This window comes from Pogona vitticeps, chromosome 1 (assembly GCF_051106095.1).
Source record: "Pogona vitticeps strain Pit_001003342236 chromosome 1, PviZW2.1, whole genome shotgun sequence".
Taxonomy (NCBI): Eukaryota; Metazoa; Chordata; class Lepidosauria; order Squamata; family Agamidae; genus Pogona; species Pogona vitticeps.
The window spans coordinates 231,295,881-231,322,840 of record NC_135783.1 but is presented as its reverse complement, the minus strand read 5'-3'; the positions used below and the strand labels follow the sequence as shown (position 1 = coordinate 231,322,840).

Sequence of the window (26,960 nt, the reverse complement as noted above, 5' to 3'; positions counted from 1 at the left end):
TCCGCAGCCCTGCTCCAAGCACACTTACTGGCAGCTGCGATCTCAGACAGCAGAGGATGCCAGCTTCGACTCCGGCGGCTTTATGGGGCCGGGAGGGGGTCCACCTATTGACAGGAATGGCGCAATGTAGTCACGCAGCCCCCCTGTCCCCTCCCCTTCCCTCCCCTCCCGCTCCTTCCTTCCTTCCCTCTCTCCCCCTCTACTGTTGTGACATGCCCCGGCCACATTCCGGCCGCAAGCGCCGGCAGTGTAACTTGAAACTTTGGAATTTCTTTAAAAATAAAAAATTGCACTGGGCCGCATTACGAGCTGACCTGGGCTGCACGTGGCCCTCGGGCCGCAGGTTGGACAAGCCTGTCTTAAACTAATGTGATGATTGCAACATGATTGCTTTTCCAATTCTACTCTTCTATCATTTTGACTGTAAGAATGTATATATACAGATTTCTATTTTGCCAATGTATATTTTAGGATATATAGTGGCTGAAATCCTGTGAAGTAAGGCGCAATCTACTATGCTAAATTCAGTCTCTGTTAGAGTAGGCCCATTTGAATCAATGGAACTTAGAGAGTAGTTGACTCAATAAATCCCTCTTGATTCATTTGGTCTACTTTAGTGCAATTTACTACACTTAGTGAATGGAGACTGGCCAATAAGACTGAGAATGAGTGCCTGATGTCGATTTTATATCAACATTATTTATATCTGATGAGATAGTCCCTTGTTCCCTGTTTAAATTCCTGGCTAGCTGCAACCAAATGGGTGCAGTCTTATCTGGGATTAAGTTTTGTTGTATATTTCTTACCAGGAGCTTTTAACATGCTGTGAAGAAGGAAAAGGAGAACTCAAGGATGGTTTAGAAGTCATGCTCAGTGTTCCTAAGAAAGCCAATGATGCCATGCATGTCAGCATGTTGGAAGGTAAGCAGATTTTGACCGTTGCATATGAATACATTGAACTGGACTGGCTTAGGGTTTGGGGAGTTTCTCTTTTACATATAAATATATAGATAACTGCAAAAACTGAGTAGTTATAAAGATTCATGTGCCCAATTGCAAAAGTAATACCTACCCAATCATAAATCAAGTACCACATGTTCATGAGTTCCTTTTTAAACACAAAAACACACATGAGCAAACACATACACACATGCTTCCCACTATAAGCTGTTGTGATTTGTCCAAATTCAATAAGTACTCAATTCTTTCTTTGTCATAATTCTGTGACTCCCTCTTATCATATGCCACAATTTATGGACCTGTGATTTTGTACAGTGATCCTATATAATTACAACAAATGTTTAATCTGTGCTGGCATTGTTTTTGCCTCTAAACATTGTGATCCCTTTCTGGGTTCCCGGGAACATTCCTTCCCTGCTTTATACTGTTCTCTGTTTAGGTCAGTATTGTCTTCACTGACTCACAATACCTGGTACAGGGTTTCAGACAATGACATTCCCCAGTTCTACTTGAAGGTGCTTTGGTCCTTTTGCATACTTGAAGATGCCATGGTGCTTTATAACTCTTTCTGTTAGTTATAACTTCTTCCTCTTCAAGCTGTGTGTGTGTGTTCTGTGCCATCAAGTTGGAACCAACCTATAGTGGCTCTAATAAGGCTTTCAAGATAAATGAGATATTTAAGGAGTGCATTTACCAGTTACACTCCCCCAATGAGTTTCCATGGCCAAGTGGGAATTCGAACCCTGTTCTCCAGAGTCCTAGTTCATCACTCTATCCACTACACCACACTGAGAATCTTCTTGAAGCTATTAGAGATTTTTTTTAATTAAAAAAGGTTTAGATGGTCAAACAAAGAATAAACTCAAGCTTAAGCTGGCAAGGAGGTCAGATTCAATTTGAGTTTTATGAAGTATTTTATGGTGTTAGTATAATAGATGCTATGTATTTTTCCTCTTTTCCTTTTGATAATTATGTAGAGAACAAGCTTCATTTATCAGTTTTGATAATTTTGGTTTTATGGCTTTATTTGATGCAATTTATATTGTTTCTAGGATTTGATGAAAACTTGGATGTTCAGGGAGAACTGATTCTACAGGATTCCTTCCAAGTATGGGACCCCAAGTCTCTCATTCGAAAGGGACGCGAGAGGCATTTGTTTCTCTTTGAAATCTCTCTTGTTTTCAGCAAAGAAATCAAAGATTCTGCAGGACATACTAAATATGTTTACAAAAACAAATTACTGGTATGTCTGTGAGGGCTTCAGTATCTTTGCAAGAACTTAGAATTGTGTTTTTTTAAAAAAGTAATTCATAATGGAACTGATAGGGATACGCAGAGTGAAAATGTATTTGTTTCATTTTGGATTCTTCCATTTTGTTTTTCATGCACTGGTCCTTTCATTTTATACAAAAGGGGTTGCCTATTTCAAGCCATTTCATTCCCCCCCCCCATGTGTGTTTTCTGGCAGTAGTTCAAAAATGCCAAAGAACCCCTTAAAACTACGTACTTAAAAAAAAACAGAACCAAGGCAAGAGAGAATCAGTCAGTTTGAAAAGCAGGCAATATTACATGGCAAAGAAAAATCAATAGAACAACAAGAAAGCAATGTCCCAGGTTGCTCCCAATCAACCATCATCATCAATCACCCAACCCAGTGGCATATTGGCAGAGTGACAAAATCCACTTCCCTTCCCACACTTAACCAGATAAATAAACAAAACATCCCCTCCCCAAAAGACACCTTCAGCAGAAGCAAGATACTCTGTTACTGAATTTAAATTTCGGGGAGGAGAGTAAGCCCCAAATAAAATCCTAAGCAGTTATATATCTGAGGTTGTTTTCTGTCTGGAAGTAAAACTGTGATTTAAACAAAGAGAAGAGAAACTAGAGTGGGTAGGGGGCAGAAGCCTGCTATAGGAATGCACCAGTATCCTGGCCAGTTGGGTACAAGTCATCTGGAAATGAGGGACTTCAACCATATTTTTCAGCTATAGTAACGAGATACACACAGAGAAGGCAGAATTTTAGTCAACCTTCAGTGTTCATAGTAATGCAGCTATGTAATAATCCAGTGCTCATAGTAATTCATGATAATTTTCCCCTGCCACTGAAAGCAGATGTTTCCAGCAGAAGAATCACTTCTCCAGTGGCACTTGCCTGCCATCTCCCTCAGCAACTTCTACACCAGCTGCTTCTCATTCATCTTCCCATTTCCTTTCCTTTCCTGTGTGCTTCCTCCTCACCCCTGTCTCTCTCTGTCAGCTCCTTTGCCCAGTTCCATTCTGCTGCCCCCCACTTGTTCACTCCCCACTCCAACTACCATTGAGAAGCCTGCTGTTTGCTAACCTCCATTCCATCAACCCCCCCCTCAACTTCCTGGATCCTTTTGAAGTGCCTCATTTTCTCTCTGGCATAGGGATCTCCCCCCAAAAAAATCAAGGGAAAGGGGGTAAAGAGAAATATCCAAGATATAGGCACAAAGGCAGCATAATTCAAGATGGAGGGTGTGGGGAGCTTGCACTCCGCAAGGAACAACTAAGTGAAGAAAGATCACAGCACTCCTCTCTTTGGGTTCCAAACAATTCAGACCCTTTTACATATTCAAAGTCCCCCACTCCTCCACCAAACATTCTGATTAGTTGCTGACAGCAGCCCTTGTTAACACCGTTAGATGAGAAATCTTAGGAAGTATGGCAGACAAAGGGTGAAAGGAAGGTTAAACAAAAATGCTTCCCCAGAAACGTGCATATGAACCCCTCTTTCTTTAACGCAAATCATTTGTGTTTAATTTTCGCTTTCAGTAACTGATGAAAGAACACAAAAATGAAAAAAGAGAGCTTCGTCATATTTTATTTTTACCTTTAACTAAAACACAAAAGTCCCATCCCTAGTAATTGAATGCAAGGTCCAGAGAAATAAATTAATAGCTGTTACATCCCCCTGTCCCTGCCCCCCCCCCCGCAAATCATACATTTACGCTGCTCATTGCTTTTTTGTGATTTTCTAGTACTTTAAGGAAAATCCTAACTGTAGGCTTTTTGAAAAAATGGCATAAAACTCTAAAAATGCCTTTAACCGTGCCCTTTAAAATAATAAAAGAAATGTCTAGAAAAGGTATTGTCAAATGTCTTTGTACCAAAAAAATCTTTTTTTTAAAAAAAATTGTGCCCACTCATTCTCTTATTTCTGGAATGCAATTTTATCGTGTCTTTATTACCATTCCCCCTCCCCCCCCCAAAAAACTCTGCGATTTGCTGTGAGGGAGACGTGCAGAAGGCTGTGCATGTACTCAAATTTGGAAGATGTGAGCGGTTCAATGCCACATAACCAAATGACGTGAAGATAGCTTTATTCTATTTCACCTGAGAAGCAAAGTACAAAGGCCACATGGAACAGCTAAGATTGCTCATTATGGTTGCATTCATTGCATGGCATTGCAGTATATGATACTAGGTGTGAGCTCCTTTCTATTCTCAGATCTAAACATCTCAAAAATTGAATTCTTAATAATCTCTCATTTCTAACAGACCTCAGAACTGGGAGTGACAGAACATGTGGAAGGAGATCCCTGCAAATTTGCCTTGTGGTCTGGACGAACTCCCTCCTCAGATAACAAAACTGTGCTGAAAGTGAGTCTCTACTCTTGTTTTCTCTGTGCATTTCTCCTTGCTTTTTTTGCATATTTTTGCTTATCTGCACAAGGTAGTACCATTGTAAAACATGTGGCAGTTGGATCTTGAAGAAGAATTTTATTGTTTAATGTTTTGCCCCAAAAGTTCAGAATGTGGCTTTTAAACGGTTATGCATATTGTGTTGAGAGTTCTGGTACTGTACTGAATTCCAGTACAAATGCACAGCGGAAGTGCCAGCCGATTCAGGCAGAATTTAGCTAGAAGTTTCCCTTTGTACCCGCCCCTCACCAAACACTAGCACTTAAGAATAACACTCAGGAGGCCTTTTTGTATAAAAGAAAGAAATCTATATTGTACTCACGAAGATAAGCATTTAGAAGGTTTCAGGTAGATACAGGAATAAAAATAGCGAATACAACGTTCTTCTGGTCTGGCCCCACGTGGCTGGAGAGGTCTCCAGGCTCAGTGGGCCGGCATGGAGTCTTACATCTTTCCAGGTGAAGAGCGTGTGCAGGAATGCTGACCAACAATGGTGGTTCAAACACCTCATGGCCAGGAGGGCCGGAAACAGGGGTGGAGCCTCCCTACCCGGGAACAACAAACTCTCTAATTGGTCAGCATGTAAACAAACAAGCAAACAAGTTAGTTTGTGTTGCAGGCCCTTCCCCTTTGAAATTTACATCTAGATTGCTTGACCATCCAACATATTGTAGATGGCCTGCCTACCAAATTCAGTAATGATGTTCATAATAGTGGAGCAGCAGAACTAGTCTTCAGACAGGAAACTGGATCCAGGATGATACAGATATAAGTAACTACAGTGTCAGCTCCATTTTTTCATCTGATGAAGTGGCTTCCAGCCCACAAAAACCTTTTGCAAAAAGCTAATTATGCATGTTTTACTCCATAGTGCCAATGGATAGCTGTTGCATTTGATAGTTAACACCACAGAGAGAGCAAAACACTCTCTTAAGATGTGAACCCAGTGGGTGGAACCTAGAATCAGCACTGCTAGGTTCCAGCTATAACAGACTACTTAGGCATTCTAGTTTATTTGGAATACCTTTGTAGAAGGTAATTTTCAGTCACGAATTGGGCATTAGCAGCCAGCATCAGTTCCATAATTGTAGTTTATTTAGCTCCAAATTAATGTTCTTTACCTTTAGCCACCTAGAGTGGTCGAAATGACTAGATAGGCGGGGTATAAATGCAATAAATAAATAAATAAATAAATAAATAAATAAATAAATAAATAAATAAATAAATAAATAAATAAATAAAATTTAACTTGATTGCTTGCTCTGAATTCTGCCCAATTCCATGGTCATAAGAACTATTGACTCTGCTCTGGTCATGTCATGTTCCTAACCAATCCATGTCGATTTTCCCTCTACTTAATTCCCATTATTGTTCAATTTGCTGTTGTTCCGTGCTGTCAAGTCGGAACTGACTTATAGTGCCCCTAATAGAGCTCCCATGTTAAGTGAGGATATTTAAGGAGTGGTTTCACCAGTTCTACACCTCCAGCGAGTTCCCATGGTTGAGCGGGGATTTGAACCTAGGCCTCTTGAGTCCCAGTCCATCACTCTATCCACTGCACCACACTGAGCATCTACATTGTTCCATTTACACTACAGCTTAAAAAATATATTGAGAGGCCCCTGTGAAATGAGGTCATGCCCAAACATCAGTAGAGAAAGATTATGTGGCCCAAATGAATGCTCACAGCCTGCATTTCCATTTGGAAACATTACAGTGAACACACAATCACATATAGATAATTATTACTACAGCCCCCAAACCTTTTAAGATTGCATTGAAGTACTCCACATTATTGACATGGTGTGATTCAAGAGTCACATTTATTCTTCACTAATTTCAGCAGAAGGGGGGACATGATCTGGGAAGGTCCTTTATAATCATTACTCAATTATATTGTACGTCTTAAATCTTGTGATCTTCCTCCAAGCTGAGCAATCTAGATCCTTTTTTACTGATTGATTATATTGTATTGTAAATAGTTTGTTCAAGAAATTCTAGTGATGGAGCAATGTCCAATTTCCCTTCTTGTAGACAAACTATGTTTTAGGTACTACATATATTTACTACCTATATTTATACTTACCTGATTTGCTATTTCTAATGTAGTTGGCAATGTAGTTTTTACATCTGAAGTTTTGTTGGCTTAGCCAGGCAGATAAGTATGTAATGCAGGCAAAGGAAATGTAAGAAAACAGGAAAAGATGGACACATACTGGGGGAAAAAACATAATTTGTTCATCTGCTCTCTCTGTTGAATCTTTCAGGCATCCAATATTGAAACAAAACAAGAATGGATAAAAAATATTCGAGAAGTGATACAGGAAAGGATTATACATTTAAAAGGAGCCCTAAAAGAACCAATACAACTCCCTAAGACTCCGGCAAAACAAAGAAACAACAGTAAAAGGTAATCTTAGTAATTCCTTGCAATAGTTTACTCTTGTCATTCACTGTTCTCATTAGGTAATTATTTTCCTACACAATAGATTTGTGCAGATTAATCATTAGTGCATATATGTGTGTAATCATCAGTGGCACAATAAACATCTGTTACAGTAATTAGTGTCGCATTCTCGAGGCCAAATCTAGCCCTCCTGAGCAATTAATGCTGCTTTCTAGTTTTCATCCTAGAAGTAAAAAAGGGGGTTTATGGAGGTAATGATGGCTCTAGCCATTTCCTCAGGAAGTTTTGTCTAGGAAGCAAGCAGAGGTACTGGCTTTATGGGCTTTTCTGGCTTATTCTCTCTGTCCCCACCCCCCACCGCATGGTTAAATTGGGACTTCCCAGGAGAGCTCCCTCCATTTCCTCAGGAAGTTTTGTCTAGGAAGCAAGCAGAGGTACTGGCTTTATGGGCTTTTCTGGCTTATTCTCTCTGTCCCCACCCCCCACCGCATGGTTAAATTGGGACTTCCCAGGAGAGCTCCCTCCATTTCCTCAGGAAGTTTTGTCTAGGAAGCAAGCAGAGGTACTGGCTTTATGGGCTTTTCTGGCTTATTCTCTCCGTCCCCACCCCCCACCGCATGGTTAAATTGGGACTTCCCAGGAGAGCTCCCTCCATTTCCTCAGGAAGTTTTGTCTAGGAAGCAAGCAGAGGTACTGGCTTTATGGGCTTTTCTGGCTTATTCTCTCTGTCCCCACCCCCCACCGCATGGTTAAATTGGGACTTCCCAGGAGAGCTCCCTCCATTTCCTCAGGAAGTTTTGTCTAGGAAGCAAGCAGAGGTACTGGCTTTATGGGCTTTTCTGGCTTATTCTCTCTGTCCCCACCCCCCACCGCATGGTTAAATTGGGACTTCCCAGGAGAGCTCCCTCCATTTCCTCAGGAGGTTTTGTCTAGGAAGCAAGCAGAGGTACTGGCTTTATGGGCTTTTCTGGCTTATTCTCTCTGTCCCCACCCCCCACCGCATGGTTAAATTGGGACTTCCCAGGAGAGCTCCCTCCATTTCCTCAGGAAGTTTTGTCTAGGAAGCAAGCAGAGGTACTGGCTTTATGGGCTTTTCTGGCTTATTCTCTCTGTCCCCACCCCCCACCGCATGGTTAAATTGGGACTTCCCAGGAGAGCTCCCTCCATTTCCTCAGGAAGTTTTGTCTAGGAAGCAAGCAGAGGTACTGGCTTTATGGGCTTTTCTGGCTTATTCTCTCTGTCCCCACCCCCCACCGCATGGTTAAATTGGGACTTCCCAGGAGAGCTCCCTCCATTTCCTCAGGAAGTTTTGTCTAGGAAGCAAGCAGAGGTACTGGCTTTATGGGCTTTTCTGGCTTATTCTCTCTGTCCCCACCCCCCACCGCATGGTTAAATTGGGACTTCCCAGGAGAGCTCCCTCCATTTCCTCAGGAAGTTTTGTCTAGGAAGGAAGCAGAGGTACTGGCTTTATGGGCTTTTCTGGCTTATTCTCTCTGTCCCCACCCCCCACCGCATGGTTAAATTGGGACTTCCCAGGAGAGCTCCCTCCATTTCCTCAGGAAGTTTTGTCTAGGAAGGAAGCAGAGGTACTGGCTTTATGGGCTTTTCTGGCTTATTCTCTCTGTCCCCACCCCCCACCGCATGGTTAAATTGGGACTTCCCAGGAAACTGTCAAATACTCCTATTCTATCTACGATCCCATCTCCGTCCTTAACATGGTAGATATGCATGGCCTGTGGGAAGGTGGAGTTTTAGCTTTGAAGGAGGCTGAGCAGGAGAGCGTGTCAAATGGCGTGCTAAATCTTCAAATCCTATCTTTACCGAAATTTGATACATTGGAATGACAACAAACATAGAACACTTCCACACTATTAGAGAGGAGGCCGGGTAGGTGGGGCTCGTCAGCCCTGGAAGGCAGCCCATCTAGGAGAAGGAAAACTCCGACTTCAAACCTCCACTGCCTTGTGGCTATATCCACTTATGGAAAGGGCTTCAGGAGATAACCTCGAGGCAAAATCCGGAGCCGGAGTCCCGGAGGCAGTTTATATCATTCCGCCAACTCCTGCGACGTCACTGGAACCAATTGTACTGGCTCTTGCCTTTCCACTGGACAATTTCAGTGACGTGGAGAGGGGGGATTTGCTGCTTGGGTAACAGCCTATCCTCCATACTATTTTACCCAGGCTTCGTGCTCTGGAGAGGACACTCCAGCTTCGCATGCAGCGTCGAAACAACACGGGAAGTAGCAGTTACCGGTTATAAGTCCTTGCTCAATTGGCGTAGAGCATGACGCCAGGGGCTACTTCTGACGGTGGGAGAGGTCATTACACCTCACCAGGTAGATACCGCCCGCCTTAAGCTGGGCAGCCCCCAGCCAGTAAGGTGCTACCTCGCCACGGTCTGTTAACTTCACGGGGTGCGTGGGGTTTAGGGTCAAACCCGACAAGCAGATCGATAACTGTGCACCATGCAACAATCGTAAGAAAACGCCTGCCCTAAAGCTGGGCACCTGGAATGTACGGACAATGACCCCTGGCTTTCCTGACTACGGCTTTCCTAATGACCTGCAAGAAATAGACGATGTGCGCAAGACAGCTGTCATTGACATGGAACTGAGTAGACTGCAAATGGACATTGTTGCCCTGCAAGAGACAAGATTGCCAGACTCGGGATCTGTCAAGGAAAAAAACTTCTCATTCTTCTGGCAGGGAAAACCATCGAATGAGACCAGGGAATATGGTGTTGGCTTTGCAGTCAGAAATACTCTCCTGAGATGCATTGTTCCACCTACTGTGGGGAGTGAAAGAATCCTGTCTCTGCAGCTCCACTCATCAGCAGGACCAGTAACCCTCATCAGTGCATATGCACCAACACTGTCATCCACTCCAGAAGTGAAAGACAAATTCTATGACGATCTGGCAGCTGCTATCAAAAAAGTCCCTGAAAGAGAGGCACTGTTCATTCTTGGAGACTTTAACGCTAGAGTTGGTGCTGATCATAATTCTTGGCCCACTTGTCTAGGTCGCTTTGGCATTGGAAAGATGAATGAAAACGGCCAGCGCTTGCTGGAGCTTTGCTGCCATTATGGTCTTTGCGTCAGCAACACATTCTTTAACACGAAGCTGCAACACAGAGTTTCCTGGAGACATCCAAGATCCAAGCATTGGCATCAGCTCGATCTAATCCTCACTAGACGTTCCAGCCTTCCTAGTATTACGATCACACGCAGTTACCAGAGTGCTGATTGTGATACTGATCACTCCCTGGTGTGTAGTAGAGTAAAACTGCGAACAAAGAGAGTATATCACACGAAAAAGGAAGGAAGACCACGTATTGACATCAGCAAGACTCGCGATCAAAGAAAAGTGAAAGAATTTGCCCAAGCACTTGAGGAAGCCCTTCCAGGTCCGGCTACTGCAAATGCACCTGAACGATGGGAACACTTCAAGAACACTGTCTATAACACCGCCTTGTCCACCTTTGGCAAGAAGACCCAAAAGGTGGCTGACTGGTTCGAAGCCCATTCAGAGGAGCTAATGCCAGCCATCGAGGTTAAGAGAAGAGCACTAGCAGCATACAAAGCCTGTCCTAGCGAGTACAACTTGCAAGCTCTTCGAGCTGCTCGCAGCCAAGTCCAACAGGCTGCCAGGAGATGCTCCAACGACTATTGGCTCCAGCTCAGCTCTCATATACAGTTAGCAGCGGACACAGGTAACATCAAAGGAATGTATGACGGTATCAAGCAGGCCTTAGGTCCAATACAGAAGAAATCTGCTCCCTTGAAGTCTGCTACAGGTGTGCTCATCCAGGACCGAGCACAGCAGATGGAACGCTGGGTACAGCACTACTCTGAGCTATATTCCAGAGAGAATGTAGTAACCGAAGAAGCATTAAATAACATTGAGTGCCTACCTGTCTTGGAAGAGCTGGACAGCGAACCAACCCTAGCAGAAATAAAAGCGGCCTTGGACTCCCTCGCCTCCGGCAAGGCACCTGGAAAGGATAACATCCCTGCTGAAGTGCTGAAATGCTGTAAGGAGATCATCACCACTGAACTGTATGAAATATTTTGTCTCTGCTGGAGGGAAGGTGGAGTACCACAGGACATGAAGGATGCAAACATTGTCACATTGTACAAGAACAAAGGAGACAGGGGTGACTGCAATAACTACCGTGGCATCTCTCTTCTTAGCGTTGTAGGGAAGCTGCTTGCCCGTGTTGTTCTGAAGAGGCTCCAGGTGCTTGCAGACAGAGTCTATCCAGAATCACAGTGCGGATTTCGAGCTAATAGATCCACCACTGACATGGTATTCTCCCTCCGACAGCTGCAGGAGAAATGCAGGGAACAACAACAGCCGCTCTTAGTGGCCTTCATAGACCTTACAAAAGCATTTGATCTGGTTAGCAGGGATGGCCTTTTTAAAATACTTCCCAAGATTGGATGTCCACCTCGTCTCCTTAACATCATCAGATCTTTCCATGAGGGAATGAAAGGCACTGTAGTTTTTGACGGCTCAACATCAGACCCCTTTGACATCCGAAGCGGAGTGAAACAGGGCTGTGTCCTCGCACCAACACTTTTTGGGATCTTTTTTGCTGTCATGCTGAAGCATGCCTTTGGAACTGCAACCGAGGGTGTCTATCTCCGGACTAGATCAGACGGAAAGCTCTTTAATCTCTCCAGATTGAGAGCGAAGACCAAAGTCCAACTGAAATGCATGCGGGACTTCCTCTTCGCAGATGATGCAGCCATCGTTGCCCACTCTGCTGAAGACCTCCAACAACTCATGAATCGTTTCAGCAAGGCCTGCCAAGACTTTGGACTAACAATCAGCCTGAAGAAAACACAAGTCATGGGCCAGGGCGTGGACTCACCTCCTTCCATTACCATCTCTACACAAGAATTGGAGGTTGTTCATGACTTTGTGTACCTTGGCTCAACCATCTCTGACACCCTCTCTCTGGATGTCGAGCTGGATAAACGCATTGGCAAAGCAGCCACCATGTTCTCTAGACTCACAAAGAGAGTATGGCTCAATAAGAAGCTGACGACACATACAAAGATCCAAGTCTATAGAGCCTGTGTCCTAAGCACACTCCTGTACTGCAGCGAGTCCTGGACCCTTTGTGCACGGCAGGAGAGGAAGCTGAACACGTTCCATATGCGTTGCCTCCGACGGATTTTTGGCATCACCTGGCAGGACAAAGTCCCAAACAGAGTAGTCCTAGAACGAGCTGGAATTTTCAGCATGAATACATTGCTGAAACAGCGACGTCTACGTTGGCTTGGGCACGTCGTGAGAATGGCTGATGGTCGGATTCCAAAGGACCTCCTGTATGGAGAATTAGTGCAGGGAAATCGCCCCAGAGGGAGACCACAGCTGCGATACAAGGACGTCTGCAAGCGAGATCTGAAGGCCTTAGGAATAGACCTCAACAGATGGGAAACCCTGACATCTGAGCGTTCAGCCTGGAGGCAGGCACTGCATCGTGGCCTCTCCCAATTTGAAGCGACCCTTGCCCAGCAGGCCGAGGCAAAGAGGAAATCACAAAGGCAGCAAAACCAGGGAGCTGGACAGGGGACAGATTGGATTTGTCTTCAGTGTGGAAGGGATTGTCACTCTCGAATTGGCCTCCTCAGCCACACTAGACGCTGTTCCAAGTCCTCCACACAGAGCACGCTACCATAGTCTTTCGAGACTGAAGGATGCCTAACTAAGATGGCTCTAGCAATGGCATGTCACAGTAGGACAATGGAGGAGCCTTGTGCTCACCACCTTGTGTCTCCCACTATCATCGTTTCACATGAGAAGTTTACTGTCTGAATCTTTTGGTCCCAGATTATGGTATTGTGCCCATCAGACATCCTTTAACTGTGGTCTGAATGTCAATCTCAAAAGAATGCCAAGTGGACATGCTTTGTGACAAATTGTAATCCTAAGGATCATGGGAAATTTCTTCATCTATTGAATCAAGGTAGACATAGGTGAATGAAGGCATGATGAGCACACCATCACATTGTGTGCTATAGCACTCCATCCCCTATCCCAACAAAGGGAACAACATTCAAGCTTTAAAAGTAGCAGTGTCTATACTAGTGTGGCTGTCATTGTCTAAACATCAAACAGAAAGTTGTTTTAGGTTTTTCGGGCTGTCTGGCTGTGCTTTTGAGGTTTTTTTCTTCCTAACGTTTTGCCAGTCTCTGTGACTGGCATCTTCAGAGGACAGGATTCAGAACTCTGTCCAGAACACAGTCAGACAGCCCAAAAAACCTACAACAACGATCAGACCCTGGCCATTCAGGAATACATCAAACAGAAAGTTGCCACAGAAATAACTTACCTAGGAAATTGACTGGTTCAGACTGGGCTGCACACTCACAAAAAATAAGAACAGCAGTTTTGTTCCTGTGCTACTCCACTTCAGAATATTCTAGCATCATACAGTATAAATCATCACATGCTAAAAAAAATGGATGTAGCCCTGAATGAATCATACAGGATTGTTACTGACTGTTTGAAACTGATCCTGATTGAAAAAATCTATATCTAACTGGCATCGGCCCTTTGGAAGTATGCCAAGAGGTACTAGCAAATAAAAAACAAAATAAGATAACACAGCATCAAACCCATCCACTTCATAGACACCAACCCCCTAGATGACAGCTAAAATCAAGGAACAGTTTTCTGCACATATCTCAACCTCGAAATATTAAGCCAGAAGAGGCTATGGTAAACAGAGGAAGAGCAAAAACAACACACCTTGCTGAGTGGATGAATGCTGAAGAATGTCTCCAGCCAGGACAAGATTCTGGCTGGAACATCTGGAAGTCACTTAATAGTGAGTAAGAGGATCAAAGAATAATCAAATAAAATGGGATTACTTAAATTTAGGACAATGTTTGCAGCATTTACATGCATACAATTTATGCCTTACCACATGTAGAAAAATTGAGAAAATTGCCAAGATAACACAATTGAAGTAGCTTGCTTCTAATATTTTAATATTTCAGTTTGTTTTAATTTTATTTGTATTCTATATGTCATTAATTTTATATTGTGCAATGCTCTGATATGAATAAAGGAAGATTGCCGTGAAAAAAATAAATGAAAAGATGGGCAATAGCTGTTACTAAGGAACATACTGATGAAGTGTTATTTTTATATAAAGTTAGTTTGTTGAATCCATGCATTATTTTAAATATGAAATATAATGGTCTTTAGTCAGAGCTTCAACTCTGCTGGAAGAATTGGCTATGGTTTGGAAATTACATTTTTAGTTATTACATTGACAGTGCGTCATGTTGTCCCATTACTAAACAAAATAAATATTTTTAGTATTAGGCTTGGAGAGAAACCTAATCTTGTACAATGTAAGTTTCAGAGTAGACCAAAGAATTGGCTGCAGTGTTTAGACAGCTTGGATTTGGCCCAGATTACCTTTCATTGGTGGGTTCAATATGTTGTAAAACCTATGGGACAAACATAAATTGAAAACTAATAAAACTAGTAAAAACAGACTTAGAGGTTGTCCAGTACTGCAAAATAGAAGTGGGGGATAGCAAAGCGTCTAGGGAAAGTACGGCGTTTATACCTGTAACTGTTTTTTTGAGTGGTCATCTACAAACTCTTACCTATGGGTTTTCTGTACATCAGTAGCAATATTCCAGAACCTTCCATTGCTGAGCATTGAGTTTTTGCAGTAGAAATATCCCCTCTGTCAGAAGTGACTATCAAATGATTCCTTCTCATCAGCCTCAAACAATGTCTGTTCCCAGCAGCATCACTTAGTCAGAAAACTTCCTACTGATCCCATTTGAGATCAAGGGGCTACTCTCAAGCATCAGTACGATATGGGGCATGCAAATTGGGAGCCATCATATTATTGTTATCATTGGTCCCAATGCCACTCCTTGTCATAATGTTGGGAGTTTCACTCAACAGACAGTCTCTCTCTCTCTCTCTCTCTCTCTCTCCACTCTTCCACATTCGTCATTGCAGACTGGACAATAACTCTAGGCGTAACATGACTGGGAGAGAAACTATAATCAGCGTTACTTACCTACTCTCTGATATTGATCCCTAATAAACACATCTACTATGATAAGGTCTGTGAAGATTTACCCTGCACAGGACATAATGATGTCACCCACAGATTTTTGTGGGACCAACTGGATTTCTGACCATGGTTCTGATGGGACTACTGCCCATAGTCTCAACTGGTCTACCAGCCTTGGTACCAGTCACCACTCAAACATGCACCATCCACACATCTTCCATACCAGAGCGCTGCTGGTAATAACCCACTGTGGACTCTCTCAAATGTCACCCCGGCATCTGCACCATCAGGCATAGCATCAGTCAGGATGTCAACTGTTTTTTCCACCTCACTAGCTGCTTTGCTAGCCCCCTACAGTTTCATGGGTTTCACTGCTACTGTATATTGGTATCCAGCAAGAGAAGGGGCATTCTTAAAAGATCCGCTGCTGCTACTGAAAAACACTGGGTCTCAAATTTAATTTTCTTTACAAATGTATTTTGGTGCAAACAAACAGTGTATGTGCTGGTTAGAGAAAAGGCTGAAAATGAATCTAGGAAATACAGATGTGAAAAAATAAATACTGTACATGTACTCACATTTCTACATTTTTGTTTGTTTATTTTTTGTGAAACCTCCTTCCTAATTTAAACCAGTGAAAATGCAAGAATTGAGATACAACCTTTGGCAGCTAACACTGGTTTTGCAAAACACCAAGGCTGTAATTTAAATGGCTGGGTTTGGTTAAGTGAGAAATCCAGGACGAATGGGGCATTGGCCAGCCATACTCATTACAGAGCTATTTTGAGGTATGTTGCTGTCACTATATAAACCCGGGACAGTCAATTTCAAAGAGCACATGTGGTTGTTATATGCTAATCTCATAGCAGAGGTGACATCATCATTCTAAATTGCATACTGAGTTACAATGTATACGTGATCAGCTGAGCAAGTGAAAACTCATATCCTAGCTGGGCTGTTTTTTAAGCCCATCAATGATAAGTTCTTGTTCTTTTCCTGCAGAGAGGGAGGAGAAGATGCCGACAGCCAAGGAGATGGAAGCAGTCAGCCTGACACAATTTCAATTGCATCCAGGACGTCTCAGAACACAGTGGATAGTGACAAGGTAAGATTTAGAAAGTGGAGTACTGCTAATTCTAGGTGTATAAATGTGCAATGTGGAAGGGCAAGCAAAAAAAGGGGGAAAAAGAAAAGAAACCAAAATTGAAGACATTTCTTTTCACAAGTGGTTAAATTACATGGAATTTAGTAATGTTGTGTGGGATATTATATTGCAGTTTGTTTACATGCCTTCAATGACTTCTATTATTGCATATTATTCACGTCTTGAATGATGGATATGAATGGCTGCTGGTAGTAACATACAGGAAAGATTTAACTTCCAGACTGAATTCTCTCCATTAATTGGAGCCATAATCAATTTCTATTTATTAGAGCATAGTTCCTATGGTTTTTGTGTCGTCTTCCAAGTAGGTATTCTACTAGATTACGAGCAGTATTTTGACATAGAGATTAGTGAGCTGGTCTCAACAATGGATGTTTGAATCTGTTCTGGCTTAAAATAAAAAAAATAATTGTATTCCAAAGTACTGTCCTTTGAGCATGTGTTGCTTCTTCTCAGTAGGGAAGGGATCATGTTCTGCTTCAGTATGTCACAGTACATGTTCGCATTCATGGTTCCCTCTGTGAACTGTAGTTCCCCAGTGCTGGCAGCACTCATGCAGCCCCAGACCATGACACTCCCACCACCATGCTTGATTGTACGCATGACACATTTGTCTTTGTACTCCTCAGTCCACATTTGAAACCATGTGAACTAAATAAGTTTATCCTGGTCTCACCGGACCACAGGAGATAGTTCCAGAAATCCATGTCCTTAGTCTGGTTGTCCGCAGCAAACTGTATGCAGGCTTTCTTGTGCATCATCTTTAGAAGAGTCTTCCTTCTGGGACAACGGCCCTGGAGACCAGTTTGATGCAGTGTGCGGTGTATGGTCTGAGCACTGACAGACTGATCCCCCCACCCCTTCAACCTCTGCAGCAATGCTGGAAGCACTCATACGACTATTTCCCAAAGCCAACTTCTGCATATGATGCTGAGCACAGGCACTTAACTTTTTTGGTCGACCATGGCGAGGCCTGTTCTGAGTGGAACCTGTCCTGTTCAACCACTGTATGGTCTTGGCCACCATGCTGCAGCTCAGTTTCAGGGTTTTGGCAATCTTCTGGGCCATCTTTATGTAGAGCAACAATTGGTTTTTTCAGATCCTCAGATAGTTCATGACCATGAGGTGCCATGTGGAACTTCCAGTGACCAGTCTGAGAGAGTGAGAGTGATAACACCTTCTCCCCCTTCACACCTGAGACTTGTGACACCAACGGTCGGAGGGAAAATGGCTACTTGGCCCAATTTGGACATTGTCACTTAGGGGTGTACTCACTTTTGTTGCCAGCGGTTTAGACATTAATAGCTGTGTGCTGTGTTACTTTGAAGGGGCCGCACATTTACACTGTTATTCAAGCTGTATACTCACTGCTTTACATTGTAGCCAAGTGTCATTTCTTCAGTGTTGTCACATGAAAAGATATACTAAAATATTTATGAAATGTGAGGGGTGTACTCACTTCTGTGATATACTGTATGTGACATGAAACAGTTGTTTGATGCAAGTATGTTTTTAGAAGTATGCATGGCGTACTATGTCATGTACCAGTTTGTTAGTGTTCTTGTGGTTGTCAGAATTGTCAACTCTTGGGTCGAGAGTGGCAGTGTATTCTTTGCAACATCCTCGTTGACATTTTGAGGAATTTTGCAAAGCAGATCTCAGGTTGTACAGTATAGCTGTTTAGAATGACAAGCAGATCCATGTTATAAATTTAACAATAGTATAGGAATTCTAAAGACAGCTGAAGGTGGTTGATGGGGAATCCGTTGTGCTCAAAACCAGAAGTGAGGTGTACATGAGTGAAGAATGTGGTACCATGGTCCACAGCAGTAGGCAGAGCTACAAAAATTGGCTTGAGTTTTGATTAGCTACTTTCCGATCTAGACTGACATATCTGAGACCTCACAGAATTTGAGAAGTGACTGAGCATTTTTTAAAAGTTGGTATCCTAGGTGCATACCTTTGATGTCATCTTTCAAGGACTTAAGGAGTCACTTTGAAAACTGAGGCAAGAAATCTCTGTTCCAGAGTTTGGAATCGATATCTCTTTCCTCCATAAAGTTGGTGAATTCTTGAGCTGCTTTGTGTTCAGTTATCATTTAATGGTTTACACAAAGTTGGTATATTCATTTGTTTTATTCATTTGACTTGGATTTGATTGATTCTATCCCTTCTTCCTGTGGTGATATTCATCTCTTTTCCCCCACTGATCTCAGAGACACCATATAACAGTAATAACTAAGATGTATTTTCTAAAACTATTACTAATTAATCAGATTCAGAAAGGTTTTGTTATGCATCCTGACCAGAACTATGTACCTGTGAGGGTTTGGGATGTGTCAGGTGCGGCCCTGGTTCAGGCACAAGAAATACAGAAGGTGCGAGTTGCTCGTGCAACAAGGGAACATTTATTGTATTGGTCACAAACAAACTGGTCTTTAATTAAACTGGTGTCTCTTTCTCCATCTACTAATCGGGCAATCAAGGGCTTTCAATCTTCAGTAACAAAAGGATTATTATAACTAATATTCCAAGGTCCTGGTAGGTCTGTAAGGGACCATTGTCTTAAGGTAGTTGTTGTCTGGTCCGGTATTGAGGGAATGGTCCCTCCTCGTAGAACATCATCCCACTGGGGACTCCCCGGCCTATCCAATACCAACCATCCCTTCTTTTCTCCTCTATCTTCATCTCCAGAACTCTCCATGCTTTCCTCCTCCATTTTTCCTCCTCTACTTTCTCCCTCTCATCTCTTAGCTTTCTCCTCCACTCTTTAGCCTCTACTTCTCCCCAGTAGGAAGGATGAATGGGAATGGCAGATCTTCTTTGGTAGTTGGCCTCTACCCTGGGAGCCTTGATTTTCTCCCATCTATCGGTCCAAGGTTCCTTCGTCCAGATCCATTCCCATCCTGGGGGTAAGGGCTCCTCCCTCCTTATAATCTCTCCTGGCCCCGCCTCTCTGATTCTCCCATCCTCCTTCCCTTTTCCCGCCTTTTCTTCATCTTTCTCCTTTATTCATACATGACAGTAAAGGTTCTTGTTCTTTCTCTTCTGCCTGTATACCTTGCTCCACCTTTTGGTTTATTTGGGCAGTGTCCCTTCCTTCTCTTCTCTCTCTTGGGTCGATGGGACTTCAGCTTGAGGGGCTCCTGCCTCACTGCCTTTCTCACAGTACCCATCTGCATTTCTGTTCTTGGTCTTTGAAACAGACTGTGGGATTTATGTTTGTTTCCTACACTGCCTGTGTCAGTGCTGTGTGTGGTGTATTTGCAGTTGTGTTACAGTTGTACTTGTCACACAACATATGTCCTTCCAGAAGGATGGCAAACATTATAAGAAACGGTACTGTTGAGAGAACCAGCTGTAAAACATGAGTAAAACCTAAATGAATAACTTTTATGAGAATTTTACAATAAACAAATTATGTTTGCCTTAAGGGCATGTTCCGGTGTTATTTTCTGTCAATAAAATGGCAGAGGTGTGAGCCTCTACATATGTCCCAAAGGTCAGTGAGTCTGGACAAATATACTGTTTACATACAGAACAATACTTAACTGAGCTTATTTTTTTAAATAGCTTTGTAAACATTTATCATGAATTATCACAGCATTGCACCCCTCCAATAGGGGCTGTACCTGGAAAGCCACTATCTAATTTGCTGATGCTTCACTATATTTTGGTGGCAAAGCAGCAGGAGAGCTGCAATTTCCTTTAAAATAGGGTGTACAAGAAATGTGCATACCTTATTTTAAGGCAGAATTGCAGCAGAGGCGTCTCATTTTCAGATTAAGTGATGGCTATTTTTATTTTTATTTTGCTAGTAACAGGAGGGATTTGCAGGGATTGGTAAAACAGGTAGGGGTATGCAGCTTGTGTGCTGTATGTATTGTCCAGTCTTAATCTATGCAGTCTAATGACATGGTGTAGTATTATTGATAATTAAAATAATATGCAAATACATAAGAACACTACATGTATTCACCCTTCCAATGTCTCTCCTGAACAAACATATTGAAATCTACTATCTAACCAAGGTACCAAGGGCTTTATTGTCATCCAGAGGAGTAGCAGCTCCTGCCTTTTCAGTTCACCCATTCTCTCTCAACTCAAATCTTGAATCATAGCACTTTCCTAAGATTTCTCCACCCATTCGGTCAAACCAATTAGTCCATAGCGATTAGTCCCCAGCTGGGGAGGCTGGTGAAGCAGGGCATCAATTTTGTTATTTTTTTAATGAATCAATTAAGTATTTCAGCACAAGAATGGATAGCTCACAGTCAAAAATAGAATTACAAACAGTGAACATTCAAGTAGTTTATTTATTTAAAAATGTGTACTTTGCCCTTTCAGGATGTTCACATTGCTCAAGGTAGCTTACAACATTTCAAAATAGAAGACTCAAGCAGTAATAGCAACAATAAGAAAATGAAGGTAGATTTAGAAGATAAAATTATTTTTTTAAATGAGAGTCACGACATATTTTGATGTTTCCCAAGTCTATGTTAGACTGACGCAGGGAAAATACCAGTAATAAGGAAGTCTAACACATTCAATACTAACAACTTTATTAAAATGGTTGTTGTGGGTTTTTCGGGCTTCTTGGTCATGTTCTGAAAGTGGTTCTTCCTAACGTTTCGCCAGTCTCTGTGGCCGGCATCTTCAGAGGACAGCAAACTGTTTGCTGTCCTCTGAAGATGCCAGCCACAGAGACTGGCGAAACGTTAGGAAGAACCACTTTCAGAACACGACCAAGAAGCCCGAAAAACCCACAACAACCATTAGATCCCGGCCGTGAAAGCCTTCGCGAATACAACTTTATTAAAACATGAACTTTTTTGTTGTTCAGTATTTCAGATATATAAAAGTACATGTGGTTGGGTAGGTGACAATGTAAACTATGAAGTCAGAGGGAAATTAAACATAGAAAGTAGTGACAATTGTATTATTTTGCCTTTGACACAACCATTGCTGTTAACTCAAACATTCTGGCATTGATTAAGGCAGTTAGAACACCTAGTGTTCTAAATTTGTATATAATTAAAATGTGAATGTTTAAAGAAAAGTAGCCATTATTTCCTTATCTATTAAATGCTTGGGTGATCATCATATGGATAATACTCAGACCCAGCCCTTGGTTGACTTCCAAAGTGGAGAAAAGCAGCTATTGAAAATCTGTACAGCTTTGCCCTGCTCTTAAGTCTGAAGATTACCAAGGGAAAAGCAATGCCAGTTTTCTCATGTTTTAGCATGAACACTGACAATATTTTTAATATAACATGTGATATTTACTTTTCACTTTAAAATTTGTTTTAGGGGGATATGTAAAGTTGGCCATTTTTTTATTTTAAAAATAATGAAAATGCATTAGTTATTTTTTACTATTTTACATTGTTTGCAAAATAACAAGTAATGCTAACATATTATAATGACTAGTACTGATGCAGTTAGTTTTTTTTTTAAGTACTTCTGCTTTTATTTTAAAGTTGCATTCTCAAAGGATTTGTATAGGTAGAAGCCTTTCTAAGAAGAACAAACTTGCCAGGACACTTTGAACATCCAAAGGGCCTATAATCCCTCAATTTTTCCACATCACTCATTTTCCCTGGTTGACAGCTCAGAAACACCCAAACCTAATAGCTCAGCAGGGGAAGCTCTGGTAGGAGAATTGATTTCTCATGGAGTTATTAAAGAATTCCTAGGATTTCTGGAAGAAAAGTTGTTTTCTGGGAGTAGTTTTTGAAGCCAGAGCCTGGCAAGTCCCATGCTCTTTTGCAGTGGCTTCATTTAGGAAATGTTCAGGATCTTTCAAGGCAGCAGCAAGTTTCTTTACTGGTGAAGACACGGTATTTATACTGCAAATACCAACATTTGCTTGGAGGCACACTTCTGTGGGAGCTATTTGAAGCAATTTGGACTTGTACATATATAAGATAGCATGGAATGAGGTTGACTCAATGTGTTTAAATGAATAAAATAACTAGTTAAGCATCCTCAGTACTTATGGTGGGCTTATTTGTAGATTGCTTTAACCAAAGGATAAGAAAAATGCAACCCCTCAAATATTGCTGACCCATCATTTCTGTGCTAGGTAGCTCTGATGGGAGTTGCAGTTCAAAAACATTTGGAGGACCACACTTTGGCCACTCCTGTATAACACTGCACTATTGCTGTGTAAGCACAGATGAATAAATACTCTTTAAAATACATACAAGTGATACTTGGGAATTTGATGTGATTTTAATATGATCAAAAATGACCTACTGAATAATGGTCAGTAAGACAAAGTTTAAAATTCTTCATTTTCTTTAGCTGCTAATTTTAACCAGCAGGGAGTCACTTGCTCATTTATAGTTGGAAGAAGAAAGACTTCTACCATTGCTATTGATTTTTTTGCCATTAATTATAGCAATCAGTCAAAAGCATGTTGCTGACAGCGTAAATTCAGTGTACTCCTATCTTCTGAGCAGAGTTTTACTGGCAGCTCCCACAATATACCATGCAAGCACGATGACTTCCTGCCCTCCCCTTCTGGGTCACCCACGTACAACTGTCCATGTGATTTTTCCTCACCTCACAGCATGCGTTTTAATTGACTGTGATGCATAAAGGGATTGATTTTCAAAACAGTTGCCTGGATGGAAAGATATACTCAGCAATGAATCGAGAGAAAAAAAGATTTCATGTTTGCTTCCCACACAGAGGGCTTTGAGAAATAATCACTTTTCCATTGTCACCTGTCCCCTGAAGGTGACAGGTAGGCGTTTTTCAGTGTTTGTGACGTTCATCTTTCAAGTAGCAGCAATTTATGCTTCTATGACCCTTTGCATCTGTACCTGCAGGGAATGAATCACAACAACAGGGGATTCTCCCCTCCCCTTGACTTTTAAAATATCTGAGCATTTTCTACGGAGGAGAGGACACAAGGGAGAATGCTGAGTCTTTTTTAAAAAATATAATGAGTCTTATTCTGCTGCCTGCTCCTTGTCTTTCTCCCTCCCAGTAAAATATCACTGTATAGCTGGTCTCACACTGTGAATAGTGCACAGGGTGCATATTGGCAAAGCAAGAGGGAGGCCAGGTGACGGATTTTTCACTTCACATGTAGAGTACCTAAGTGGCATGGGGTGCTGTGAGTCGCATGAAGCCCTTGACATCTGACAGGACCGGATCTCAGCAAAGGAAGTCTGCTCTAGACCACACCAGTTTAGGCTGCTGCATTAAAAACGGGCAAGGTAAATATTCTAAGTATGTCTGACTAAATAAAAGGAGAAGCCGCCTTGTGTAAAGAGCACCTGAAGCAGGAGCATGGATAGCTCCAACCTTTGCCAGCTGGAACTCTGTCCCAGAACAGTAACTGACAAGACATAGTCACAGAAGCAAGCCCAAGAATGCCAAATGCTGAATATGGTACTAGCTGTCTTTTCGTCCTTTGTGAGTAATCCGAACCTCTTTATACCGGAAAATCCTATATGTCTGGAGGTGATGGCACATTGTTAGAGGGGAGAAGATGGGTTAGATGGGGTGTGTCGTTTCCAGTTCTAGTTTCATTAAAGCTGGTAGCCAATGCACCCCCTGAGGTTTACAGGTTCTCACAGTGGCTGAAATCCAGTAATATCTCACAATTAGAACCACTAGGGATTTGGTGAATCTACTTCATAAGTTCCATTGATTCAATGGACCTATTCTAGTTGCAACTTTTTACTGGATTTCAGCCAGTGAGTGTGAGGTACAGATCACTGAAAGAGGAGTACTACCTAGGAATAAAATTAGGCAGGGAGAATGTGCTGATCTTCCATGTGTGTAAGAAGCACGGTTTGAAAAAAAGGATATTTCTATAGGATATATGTATTTCCCCTACAGCAATGAATACAGTACTGTATTATGCTCAGCTCTGGGAGCAGAGAGACCAAGTAGAAGCAATCAATAACTTTTTGTCTCCCTGTTCCCTGTCTAGCAGTCTATCAACTTTGAGTGTCTGTACCTGACAGTGTGAATTTGAGACAGTATTGGTGTCCGAGCTACACTAGCTCCTTATAGTCTTTCTGCCTGAACTGGTGGGTTCCAGAAAGTTCTGAGGACAAGCAACATGTCCTGTTATGTTCATTGCTGCAGTGCCATGAGACTCAGTTGTTGTCTTTCTCACAAACTGACTAGTATGGCACAAAAAAAGGTGGGGGGAGGAATCTGACTAGTATGTCTATCCCTGTCATTTTCAGCATCAGCCATTTGCCTTATGGATTTTCATTGTATGCAATTATGGTGCCCTTTCACTAATAATAATACTCGGAAGTAGTTCAACATTGCCTTTTTCTGAGGGTGCCCTAAGACTGTGCAGCTTGCCCAAGGCCACACAGGCTGACTCTACTCACAGGAGGTACAGTGGGGAATTGAACTCCTAACATTTGACTCCACAGCCAGATACTTAAACCAGAGATCTATCCAGCCAACTAATCATGTCACCTAGCTCTGCCGGTGAAGGGAGCATATTAAAAGCTGGTAGACAATATCTTTCCTTAACAAACTTCTCTATTCATCTGTCATTTGATTTGGCAAGACCACTTGCAAGAGATATGGAGGTACTGGGACGGGGTGCTCATTGACTGGCAGTTCTTTGTCTAATAAGATTAGTAGGGACAAACAACTTTACATCATTTGAAGTAAAAACCAAAACCAGCCACCTCCAGCCCTCATTTTGGTCATGATTTTTTTTTAAAACTTCTCTTTCTTTACTGCACTACTTTAGCTTTGCAATGGGCAGTCTGATGGAGGGTCCTTCAGGGTTTGGAAAGTAGCTTCAGCTTGTGAGATTTTAGTGACCTCATAAAAGTGTCATCCGCCTTTAATTTTAAGTTGTTACAAGGACCAGGACCATATAGTTACAACTTACAAACTTACAACAGTTTGTTCAGTTCATTCTGAACAAAACGCTGTTGTTTGTGATCAGCTTCTCACCAATCATTCCCATGAAGTACACTTGTAAAACTCTTGCACATTCTAAAACTGAGTTCTCATTTTCATGAGCAATGGACCTACATAAAGAGGAGCCTGACTGCTGGAAGGGAATGTTAAAATATTTGTCATGATGTTTTCATTCCTCTATGTATGCTGGGCAGCATTTCATATCACAAGATTTTAATTTAGCTTTCTGTTGATTTTTTCTACATTAGTTTTAAAGTGCATTCTATATTACAATTTTCTGTGCCACAAGAGTAATATAAGAGCAATTTCTAGATGCTTGCATGGGAAAACAGTGCATCAGAACAGGCATTCCTCTGTGTTAGGAAAGCTTCCTGAGAAGATGCCTGCAGCTTCACAGGATCGGTGTCTTTTCCTTTATCCCCTTTCACCTGTACAATAAGATAAGCATAACTACGTGGACACCTTCACAGTATATGAGAAAAGTGTAATTATTATCCCATACTATAATTCAGTTCTATGTTGGCTTCTCAAGATTATTAATTTATTTCTAACTGGTATTAAATGAATTGGGGAAAGTTCACTTACTTGAGTGTTGTTTTTTTAAAAGCTAGACTTCAGTTTATCAATATTGAGATGGTCATCAGGTGCCCTTAATGTGTTGTGTGCTGTCAAATACGGTAGCTTCTGACTTACATTGACCTCATAGGGTTTTCAAATGAGGATTTTGCCACTGCTGCCTCTTAGTGAGTTTCCATTGACAAGCTGGGATTTGAACTCAGGTCATGTGAGCCTTAGTCTCACACTCTATCCACTATGTCACAGTGGTTCTCTGTCTTTAAGTAGCGAATAACTAGTCAAGGCAGTGTGGAAATAATTTGCAAATATTCTCATAACAAAATGAGAATATTTTACAGCTGTAGCTATGAAACTAAATGCTTTGTCAATGGAGTACTTGCTATTCAAGCAAATTACTTATTCATCGTCTACAAATCATGAGATACTTCTGATGTACATGTGATCTTGCTATAAGCAGAATGGCTGAATTATCTGAGCAATAACGGAAGCCCGGTTCCTGGCACAGGACTTGGCAGCATGTACAAACTGCAGAGGTGGTACAAAGTCTCTGTTCAGAATGATAGCATGGTGCTAAATTGCAGGGAATATTGTGTGCTGCAAACCTATAAAGCTTTGTTAGAAAATCAGACAAGGGAGGGGCGGGGCGGTGAGACCGGCAGAAGCATTTTCAGTTTTGCCTTCAACCACAGCCAGCAAAGAAGCAGAATGTTAAAGTGGATCAATTCAAAGCAATCAAAGCAGATCAAGAAGAGAGTGAGTATGACCTGCACCCTCCACTTTTCTCCTACATCACATTAAATCAAGTGAATAATGATAAGGTGATGGGCTAGTAAAATGAACTATTAAAGTACTATCAGTAGAGCTGCTAGTAGGGTTCTAGTTTAATTTCTAACTGGGAGAAGTGGGTAGCTATTCTTCCATCTGTTGTGGAAGCAGGGCTTTATTTTGGTACTTACATAAACAATGTAGTTAATATGAGTATGAAATTATTTTAATGTGATAGGAACTTATACAGGGCGACTGGTATATGTATTAATGTAAGAAAGGTTTTAGAAGCAACTTTATAGTGCAGGAGGAAGATCACTCACATGGTACCCATACAGTCAAGAATCTCAAATAAATGGATGGAGTACTTAATAGGATCAAAGTAGACTTCAGGGTTTTCTCGAATTACAGGCATCGTAAGTAGGAGTAAATGTTGAAAGAG

General features: G+C 41.9%; 1 protein-coding gene across 1 annotated transcript in view; it reads left to right on the top strand.

Moving 5' to 3' along the window:
* Nucleotides 1-18,029, top strand: part of KALRN (kalirin RhoGEF kinase) — a 515,545-nt gene extending 497,516 nt beyond the window's left edge. The window contains exons 29-33 of the mRNA XM_078394494.1: nt 810-921; nt 2,013-2,203; nt 4,488-4,589; nt 6,899-7,041; nt 16,099-18,029. Coding sequence (XP_078250620.1) covers nt 810-921; nt 2,013-2,203; nt 4,488-4,589; nt 6,899-7,041; nt 16,099-16,303 — 753 coding nt within the window. The 3' untranslated portion in view covers nt 16,304-18,029. The remainder of the gene's footprint in view (nt 1-809; nt 922-2,012; nt 2,204-4,487; nt 4,590-6,898; nt 7,042-16,098) is intronic.
* The last annotated feature ends 8,931 nt before the right edge of the window (nt 18,030-26,960 follow it).